At 41.1% G+C, this 10475-nt stretch overlaps 1 protein-coding gene across 1 annotated transcript; it reads right to left on the reverse strand.

Moving 5' to 3' along the window:
* Positions 1-3336: 3336 nt before the first annotated feature.
* Positions 3337-8985, reverse strand: LOC143220757 (potassium/sodium hyperpolarization-activated cyclic nucleotide-gated channel 1-like). Its single transcript, XM_076446349.1, is given in 12 exon segments — positions 3337-3618; positions 4743-4966; positions 5035-5226; positions 5321-5422; positions 5425-5512; positions 6169-6253; positions 6328-6549; positions 6636-6899; positions 7288-7323; positions 7900-7955; positions 8746-8803; positions 8846-8985. Coding segments are annotated over 12 exon segments (1749 nt in total).
* Between the last annotated feature and the right edge of the window lie 1490 nt (positions 8986-10475).

Raw genomic sequence — 10475 nt, forward strand, 5'->3', positions numbered from 1 at the left:
TTTATCTCGATCCGATTTTCCAAGCTTCCGAACGATTTACCTCTAAAACACAGCGCGTCTCGGACGTCTCTCGGGCGTCCGCGGAATATCGGTGAAAGGTTTGAGAATCGGTGGATAATGTCGTGGCAAAATTTGTTCGATGCTACTGCAGAAAGGGAGAGAGAAATATCGCACGATTTCTAAACACGTCGCAGCAACGGATCCGCGAAACAGACACGTCAGGGGATGAAAAGCCAGCCGCGATGTCCCCTTTTCTTTTCTTTCTCATCGAGCACGTCGCGTTGCGTGATCGAATAAAATGAAAGAAGAGAGGCGGTAGAGAATGGGGGGAGGGGAACTTGTACCTATTTGTATGAAGCATATACACACGTTACGTTGTACAATATAAATAGTTTATTACGCTGTACGCCATTTATATACTCTATGATACTGTTATTACTTATTCCTTATCGATATTCCGATATATTGCCATAGCACGAATTAGTCCACTATCGAATGACATTTAACGATATCGTAGCGAACGATTGATGAGAATCACGAAGGTGCTGCGTCGTGAGACGATGTTCACTCGCGAGATGGAAAAACGAAAGGAAAATTCCCTTTTTTTTTTTAAACGGGTCCAACATTTCCGACGTTCTCCTGTCGATAATACACCATTGGGATTTTAAAGTCATTACGTTTCTGTTTGCAAAGCTTGTTAAGAAAGCATTCGTCGAGTTAGTTGTTCAAGGTACATACGACAACGTACAAGCATTATTCGGTCACGATACGCACCTTCTTTCACCATATTAACGTGTTGCATTTATATATTTGTTCCTGAACATTTTAATCGTAATGTTAACTACACACTGTTACTATGTATGCTGTATCATCTATCGTGAATCCCTGGCGTTCGAGAGTAACAGCATAAGCCGCGACAACTATCAATTTCGCGAGGAATATTCCAAAGTCGTGTTAAACTATCGAGATTTTCCTTTTAATCGTAATCCGAGTGGTTTTCATTTCTAGCGTCAACTCTATCGAATTTTGTATTTCGATTAACGTGATCGATCGTACCTAAGCAACGGCTTATGGTGTTAATCTCGAAACGGATGGGAGATATCAGTAGCTCGTAGCGTATCAAAATTCCGAAGGGAAAGGTACCAAAAGCATTTATAATTATATATATATATATATATATATATATATATATTTATATATATATTATATATATATATATGCATATACTGTAAGCGTAAGTTTTACTCGATGATGGAAAGAGAATCCACGGAACCGTAGGAAAAGACATTCTTCTTTCGTCTGATCGTTTCAGTCACAGTAAATTACAGTGCCTTATTAGGAGCCCTTCGAAAGTGTCGGGGAAGGAGTGCTAAATAGAACTCTACATACAGAATACTGTTAGTGTAAATACAAAACGTAGCGTACGCGAAGCAGAACTCGTCTCGGGATGTTCAATCAGAAATCTGCCGATAGTTACTAAAAAAAGAAACGGTGTTAGATCGATCGCGCCGGTTGCATCGCGAAGAATTCCTCCGATTTTACGTTTCCTTGTCGAACAAAGACTCTCTGCCTATATTTTCTCTAGATGTAAATTACACGCGTAGGATCTAGACGAAATTTCGGAAATCGTGACAATCAACGTATTGCTTTAGGAAAAAAAAGGAAAGGAAAACGCGCGACGCGTTTCCAAAACACAGATTCGTTTAACGGGAATAGCTCTGTTTCATCATCGTTTCGTTGATTTTCAAGCCCGGAGGAATCGTAGGTAGAACGAAAGAAGGAAGAAAGGAAAGATATTGAGTACTCTTCTCCTCCGTACTCTTTTTAGACGTGACCAAACTAGACATGACATGATTGTAATAACGTAGCAAACACGATTTATTTAGCGAATGTATAAATAGTCTTTGTAGTTTAACGGGCATAGATGTATCCTATTGATCGCATATCGATGAAAAAAGGAAAAAAGAGAAATGGAAAAGATGAAGAAGAAGAAGAAGGAGTGACGTAGTAAAAGGGTGTGTCGAAAGGAAGGAGTAAAAGGTTGCATATAGGTACGTCAGTGAACGCAGTCGTTTCGGTAGATTTTCTCTATTCTATAGTAAATAATTTATATTTCTACCGTGTGATTTTAAGTCTGTACAATGGCCACGCATTCACTTACTCGTTACACACTAGAGATGTATATAATTCCCTCGATATTACGTACTATACTCGTTTAATCGACCTATCTTATCGGCCACTGGAAACTCCTCGTAGAGACTTTGTAGAATTCGTAGGAACGATCGTGATCGTTGATTCGTCGATCCTCGGCCTGCATCTTTTTTTTCAAACGGTAGCCTCGATACTAATATTACCCTATAGCGATGTTTAGAATGGCTATGATAGTTGTAACGATGTTTGTAATTAGACGGAGTTAATCGAAAGATTTGTGGTAACGCGGCACAGCGTTTGACTTCTTAAAATTTTAGTTGTGCGACCATCTGGCAAGTTAAATCTCCGGATTTAATCGTTTTAGAAGACACAAGCGCAAGCAAGGTTTCTCTATTGATAATTTCGAAATTTATTTGCTTCTTCTGGTCCTACGGTTTCGAAAAACGAATACACGGGTCACTGAGTTTTCGCTTGGTCTCCGTAGGATAAAGCTGAGCAAGAGTATGGAACGTACCTCGCGTAGAATCGACAGAAATTCTTCCAAAATTTTTGTTGCAACGTTTTCACGTAGATTAAAAGGAAGGAGAAATTGTCAATGAGTCACTCGACGTTTGCGATCGTTACTACGAATACACCGACGATGGATTTAAGCGTAATCACGTGCAAAAGAACGCAAAATTCGCCAAAAAGGAGAAAACAAAAAAAAAAAGAGAAAAAAAAGAGAAAAACAGTAAATTAATCAAAAAGTTCGTGTCTCCAGTGTATTATCTATACATGCATATAGCTCATCGCGACAGTGCTAAAGATTTTAGTGAGTGTATTTGTAACTGTAAGTTATACCCTAGGTAACGATTAATATAATATAAATATATAATTATAAAATAAAGGTAGTCGTAAAGGAATGCCACTATACAAACATTGTATGGACAATAATAATATATAAGATCCTTAAATATATGGTTAAACGATCAGCATGGTTATTTTTCTTATCGAGTAGTCTTCTCTCTTTCTTTGCCGATTCAGGCATATTTATTTCAACGTTATTTTATTGCATTTCAATCCTCACACGTCATATTCTTCATTTAACATTTAACTAATTTACATACGCATTAACCTACTAACTACGATATTAAACTACTGCTATCAACTAGAGTATAAACGATTCCAACCATTCCAACCATTGCTTCAGAAAAAATCGCTTTTCCTACGTTCACTTTGCACAGAATTTCGCATAAGATAACGCTTGTGCTGTTCCTCGATCACCACAGCCCTCTCGATCCTCTCTCTCGCGGTCCTCTCGATCCTCGCGAACAATTCCGTGTGCACGGCGATGCATTTACGAAAATCCTTGCGTTCCAGGCGATATACTTCGCACACCTCGATCGCGATTACGCTCGCGACTCTCCTCTGATCGGGAACCAAAAGCGCGACTTCCCCGAAATGAGCACCGTCGTCTAGGTGGCAAATCTGGAAGAAATAAAAACTCGCTTCGTAACATTACGTGTATTTTATTTAAACCAAGATCCATATACTCCCAAATATTTATTATTCTTTTAATCGTCATTTCAAACGGACTAAAGGAACCGGGTAAAGTAAAACGAAAAATACACCCAGAAAAATTGATCCGATTGAATCACCGTTATACCAGGATATAGCAGGATGCGTACCCTTTAGGATGCATTTTGTTTCAAGTCGATATCTCAACCCGTTCTAGAGATACAACGGTTTGAAGTGACGTCCAGATTTAGGGAAACCATGACTGGCGGCGTGACCTACTTATTCCGCGCACGTGCGCGCGCCCGGAAACTGGGTCAACCGCGACCTGCGCAATTGAAGCAGGTCAGACAAGTCACGTGCGAGCGAGGGCGCTGCGCCCCAGGCAACCACAGCGATAGTGCAACGCGCCAAATAAGCATTCGCTTTGAACGAACGTATCTCGGGAACGAAAACTCGTAGGAAGATAAATCGAACGGCGTTTTAAAGGGCAGGGCTCCAGCTGTCCGACACGCTAAGAGAACGTTAAATTCGATAACGGCAAGTATCGTTATTCGAAGAAGAAAGTAACGATTTCGAAATGAGATCTGATCACGTTGACTCGCGTGTAGCGTTAAAAGTGAGTAATTTTTTCGAACGTATTAGGTTGGGGAAAAAGGAATCTATTATTTTTATAATTTTAAATCGATTCCTTCTTCCCAACCTTATCGTAACCTTAGGTTAAGGAAAAAGTAATCGATTATTTTTATAATTTTAAATGAATTTCTTTTTCCCCAACCTAATATAATTTATTGTTAGGGAAAAAGAAATTCATTAGAAATTATAAAAATAAAGGATTACTTTTTCACCCACTCAAAGTTGGGATAACGTTGGGGAAAATGAAAATTCAATAAAAATTATAAAAATAAAGGATTTATTTTTCTACAATCTAGTATATGCGATTGAGTAGTAAACAAAGGAAGATCGACGTACGAAATAATTCTATCGTCAGGGATTCGAGAGTTGATCGAAGATTAAGATGAAAATTTTATCGAATTTTCAAGTTCTTGTTCTGAGGTAGATATCGGGAGTAGATTTCTAAGAGATCGAAATTATACCTCTTTGCCGGTGGGTGTGAGTACAGCCACGGTGCCAGCGGACAGGAAGAACATGCAATCGCCATGAGCTCCGGCCTTCACGATCACGTCGTTCGGCAGGTACAGCTCGAACTTCAAATTCTTCACGATGGACTGCAAGGTAGCTTTAGGCAAAGCCTTGAATATCGATACGTTCTCCACCAAGCGATGACTCGATTGGAAAGCAATCTCTTGGCGCAGCTTCTCTGAATCAGGAATTACTCGTTTACGAAGGAAGCAGGGCAACGAGTCGGAAAATCGTAGCCCTTGTTACCTGATATGTTCCTTAGAATAGACTTCTCGCGAAAATAACTGTTTCTGAAACGGTAGTAGTAATAAGCAACCAGACGGATCCTCATGTGCTTTGGCAGCTGCTTCTGGCTCGTGTAGGCGCTCAGTTGGTTTATTATCTCTTGGAACTTCGCCTTGGACGCCTTTCTTCCCGCTTTTATCTGAATGAGCATCACTGAAACGGAATTCAAGCATCGGAATTACTGTCCTCGAAATTGTTAAACGTTCGAAGAGGATTTCAGCCGGTTGATCTGGTAAAGAAGCCTTGCCTGCGATGTAGCACTCGAGCGCTCTGCCAATGATCACAAGAACGGAACTTAGTATAATATGTCCCGCTGTTACTGGCACGTAATCACCATAACCGCTCGCTGCCAATTTTCCACCACGATGAAAAGAGCAGATTGGAACCTTATCGCTATCTGACCCTTGTTCAGCCCTGTCATCCAACAATCCTCACACTCCTAAGAATTGTAAGAATTGCCGATTCGTAGGTATTATGTCTAGTATACATTATGACAGTAATACAATATCACATTTTGCACGAAAGAATCGCTAATACCGTAAGCAACATTTCTCAGAATATTTCATAAATCCTTCGTGAGATATTTCACTGTATAATAGCGGGATATACAGATACTAATATAAATTGAAATAGGATAACGAAGAAATAAATTTAGAATAAAATTTCGAATTAATTCTATTGTAAAAGGGTTAATGACACACATGGAACCCTGTCGTGACGAAATTACTTACTTCAGGTGGAGTGTTAGTGAAATGTAGAACCAAGACTTGTATGGAATGAACACAAGACACGCGGACCAGTATATTATGTAAAGCCGACGAGGAAGATGGTAAGCATTTCGTCGTAGAAATGCATGATTTCAAAATGCTGAAACGTCGAATACAAGGTATCTTTAACCCCCGTGTCTTTCCGATACGGAGACTCGTGTATGTTTCCCAATTTATTTCAAGTGTTCTGTTTAATTTCTCCGGAAGACTTCAAAGATCGAGGTTACCGTGAACAGCTCGAAGATTTGCAAATTGACGTGGCTGTAGCGTGCCAGCTTCAGGCAGGGCAAGAGATTGATCAGGACTATTAAATAATGGGAATCATCGCCGGAATCCGCCGCCAGGGTAAAGTTATGTGGTCCCACGGCAACGAGGAGAGGATGTCGATTATGAGGTAGGATTTTAGGTAATATCTGTAAAAATAAAAGTCACACCTTACCAGAGGACACTTCTCGCGGTTAAACACGGCAATACTGATGCAAAGTACATGAATATCATCAATGGATTGAGTAGAATGCGCTGTTGCTTCTTATCGTAGTGTCCGGTGAAGAAATTGACGACGATGTCGAACCAGCAGAAGGTATAGATCAGAATATTCAATCTGTCGAGCAGAACGTCGTCGTGACTCATCACAACGAAGCAAACTGAAAATGGGATGGTTAAGAAGGCGACCAGGTACACCACCGTCATTATCAGGTCCCATAGAAATCTAAAAAGCACGCGTTTGATTGCTTCGCAAAAATAATCGCGTTTATTTTTCTTCGTTTCCCAACTTCTAAAACGATAGATCGGTACCTCCAAGTGCTGAAGGGGTGAATGACCCACCAGTACTTGGACAAGGCGTGCCTTCTTCTCTCGGCGAATACACGTGCCTTGCTGTCGAAGTACAGCTTCGCCCTCGGCGTGTTTTCGTTGATCTGAAACATGTACATCCACGACTGTGCACACGTAATATCGTTCATGTTTATTCTTGAACCGTATGGATCCAATTTGCTATGTTGCAATCCGCATATATGCTCCTTCATGGAATTTCTCTGTTTGCTTCTCTTTTCCTTTAATCTGGCAATTAACGTATAGCGAACGAACAAAGTTCGATGCTTGAAATGTAGATTTAGTTAATAATAATTTCTAACGAGATAGACGTGGTATAACGCAATGTAACCCCAATGCGATGCTATTCGCCTGTCGAATTTATTTTCTTTTACTTTCTCGTGAAATTGCAAATTTCGTTTTGATTTGAATATCGTGGTTGTCAAGTCGCGAAACGAAACTCACGACGGAAGGTTGACAGGGAAGAAATGAACGCTCGTGACGAAATAGCGAACTGTCGTTTATTAAAAAAACTGTCGACGATAAAAAATATACCCAATCCTGTGCCGCCGTTAGAATACGGCGTGCTCTATAAACTAAAGTACATGTATACAAACGAGTGCACGCTATCGTTTACCGTGTGCATATCTGCGACGATGTTTCATTAACGTTTCTGCAACGCGAACATAACCGGTCTTGTGCGTGTGTCGATCACTCGGATCGATTCTCGACGATCGGCGAGAGCGTCTCGCCGTTGGAATAAGAAGAAGCATCGATATACAACCAGAGAAAATATACCGACAATCGTGGGTTCTAATTGAGAGAAATACAAATGAAACGTGTCCCGTCAGCCCTCAGTTTAACCCTCCGATCGGCTTGTCGATTTATCGTTATGTTTAATGCACTTCGAAGCTCTTGAGCACAGTTCGTTCTCTGAAAACGTCATCCTACGCGTACGTATATCGAGATATCTAACCGTATTTACGACTATAAACGTTTAAAATCAGAGATATCTCGCGTCAGATTTAAGCTTCTTAAATCTCGTAATATGCGATACATCTGAACAGACATATGGATTATCGAAATATTTGAATCCTCCGGAGAATACTCTACCAAATTTTATAGTAGCTATTGGTTATAAAAATTGTTGGAAATAAATGCCTAAAGGTTTATACGCTTACCGAGGAGAGCGAAGAAAGGAATTAACGATTTTGTTCCTTCGTTTCTTAGCTTTCGTCGGTGAACGTACCTTCTCTCTAAAATATCAATCTTCGGAACACTGTAACTGTATGGTATCTTAGACATCTAAAATACATAGGAACCACTCTTAGTTACTTTAAACCCTCGCAATGTATACAATTTGAATCTCCACGAGTCTAGTATCGTGTTTAGACTTAGAAACGTGAACACTCGTTGCTAACAACGAACACTAATAACGTTCATCTCTTCGCGAAGTTCCACCACGTTTCGTTCGTTCCGAGGTTAAACGGTCTGGAAAGAAAATGAGACACGAGTAAATCGCGTTGACGAATCGTTTGGTGATTTTACAACCTCTCGGAGGGTTAAGAGGAGTCCCTAGAAAAATCGTGGTTCGTTAAAAAAATAACAGCTAGCCAGTTAATTTAACCTCAACTATCAGTCTTCCCGAATATTCCTGTTTGTCGTTTAATATAGTCCCTAGATTTAAAAAAACACGACGTGTCCCCATCGTGGTTCGCGTCGTGGGTACAGTAAAATTGGTATCGATGTACGATCGTAGAAAAATCGGCGCGATTCGCCGGTCGAATCGAATCAACAATGTGTACGAGTCAACGTTAGGTCGCGAAGACTTGAAAATATCGAGCGGAAAATTTGTCTGCAACTCGAGGCGAGATCTCGAAGATATTTCTCCACCGGGAAATGTATCTAGATAATGAGATACTTTGGAAAATTTAACTCGTTTCATAACGAATCGAGATCGCGATATTTTCGAAGCCTTGACATATTTTTAATAAATATATTCGCGCGAATAACGTCGATTGATCCAGGATCGAAATAGTCGTAGCTACAAAATCGCGTCACTATCTAACGTAGATATTTCTCTTCGTCGATCTACGTGATCGACGAGTAACGCGAAATTCATGACTTTCGCGTTTTTTTCGTCTTTACGTCTACTAGTAGGTACAAACATCGAGTCGTATATATTTAACAATCACTCTAACGAGGTCTGGATATTGTTCTCGTCGTGTCTTATATATCTGGTATACGTATAAATAACAGCGATCGTTTGGTCTTCAAACCGATCTTCGCCTGTTCGACTTTCATAGAACGAGATTATTTTCTCCCTCGTGAGCATTGCTTTGATCTCGGAATATTCTCATAACATTTCGCCGCGATGTTGAAGTCTGGGTATTAACACATCGTCGATGGGAAACACGAGTCGCGAGGATTTCACTTCTTTCTTTTTTTTTAAATATTGAACACGCGAAACGCGATTGGCATTTCTCACTTTTCAAACATCGAAGACAACAGCGAGTCGACGTTCCTCGTCCTTCAGATATCGAAAACGACAGATGATAATTCACATCTTGCTCGCGAATACCAATTTCTGATAAAACATTTCATCGACGAAGCGTTTACATCGCTTCGAGTATTTCCGGAAAACATACTGGAATCGAGGCTCCATTTCACGGTACACCGTCGAGAATGTGTTAATTCAAATCAACGTGTCAACCAATCGTCAGACTAACTTGATATTCTGTCACAAAATCTACAGAATTCGATATCAATCGATTTAATAAACTCAGTAGCAATGTAAACGATATTTCTTTAAAAACGTTGAAAATTTGCCAGATCTACTGTCGTAACTCCTAAGAAAAGTGAACTATTATATCCTGAGATCAAAGCAATTCTCCAAGCAACAATGTCAGTGTCTAAATACCGACTTAACCACTATGGTACAACTAGTCTTCGATCCCAGTCACTCTCACGGTGACGTAAATTCGAACCCGTTGAAAATTCACGGTGGGAATGGTACGTGGACCGATATGAAACGTACGAAATCGTTAGAAAATCGTCTACAAACGATCGAATACCCTCGTAACACCCCTACGTCTATGCGTAATAATTAACACGAGCCAAGCATCCGCACTTGAACTCAAAGAGTCGCACTCTCTTCGAAATACGTCTTGAAAAATCGACGAACGTGCACGAACGAGTCTTCTTGAAAACACAGTCGTCTCCGAGTCGGCCTTAAAATCCGTCGAAATTTCCGCGAAAAGTTATCCCTCGTATTCCCCTTTTCCTCTTCTTCCACGGATACGTCTTTGCGCGATACTGTCCGAGTGGACTCTTTACACGTCGATGCCGAGCAGCTCCCTGTTGTCCGCCCCCGAGAATCGACGGCGCAAACTGCGACGACGGAACTCCTTCCATCAGACGGATGCGCGTTTCATGAGAAAGCTCGAGCTCGAAGGGGGCCTGTAACCTCGGTAACCCTGATCCAGAAGCTCGGAGTTCGGTGCCCCGAGACAGGTGCACGAGCACACGCTCACGCAGTCGTCGGAGTCGTGGACTATGGGCACGTGGCTGGCCAGAAGCTTCCCGTTCACCACCTCGCCGTCCAACGCCAGCACCGGGTGAGACGCTGGCTGAAGCTCGTCGTCGCGACGCGCGTCGCCGATGTTTCTATTCGGTGAGTGACAGGCAGTGAGAATTATTTTTCGAGTCTTTTCACCGCGGTGGTGTTTCGTTTAGAGAAAGTTTGGGTTTGAGTTAGGTGAGTGACATGCAGTGAGAATTATTTTTCGAGTCTTCTTACCGCGGTGGTGTTTCGTTTAGAGAAAG

Source organism: Lasioglossum baleicum, unplaced genomic scaffold, assembly GCF_051020765.1.
Source record: "Lasioglossum baleicum unplaced genomic scaffold, iyLasBale1 scaffold1532, whole genome shotgun sequence".
NCBI classification, from domain to species: Eukaryota; Metazoa; Arthropoda; class Insecta; order Hymenoptera; family Halictidae; genus Lasioglossum; species Lasioglossum baleicum.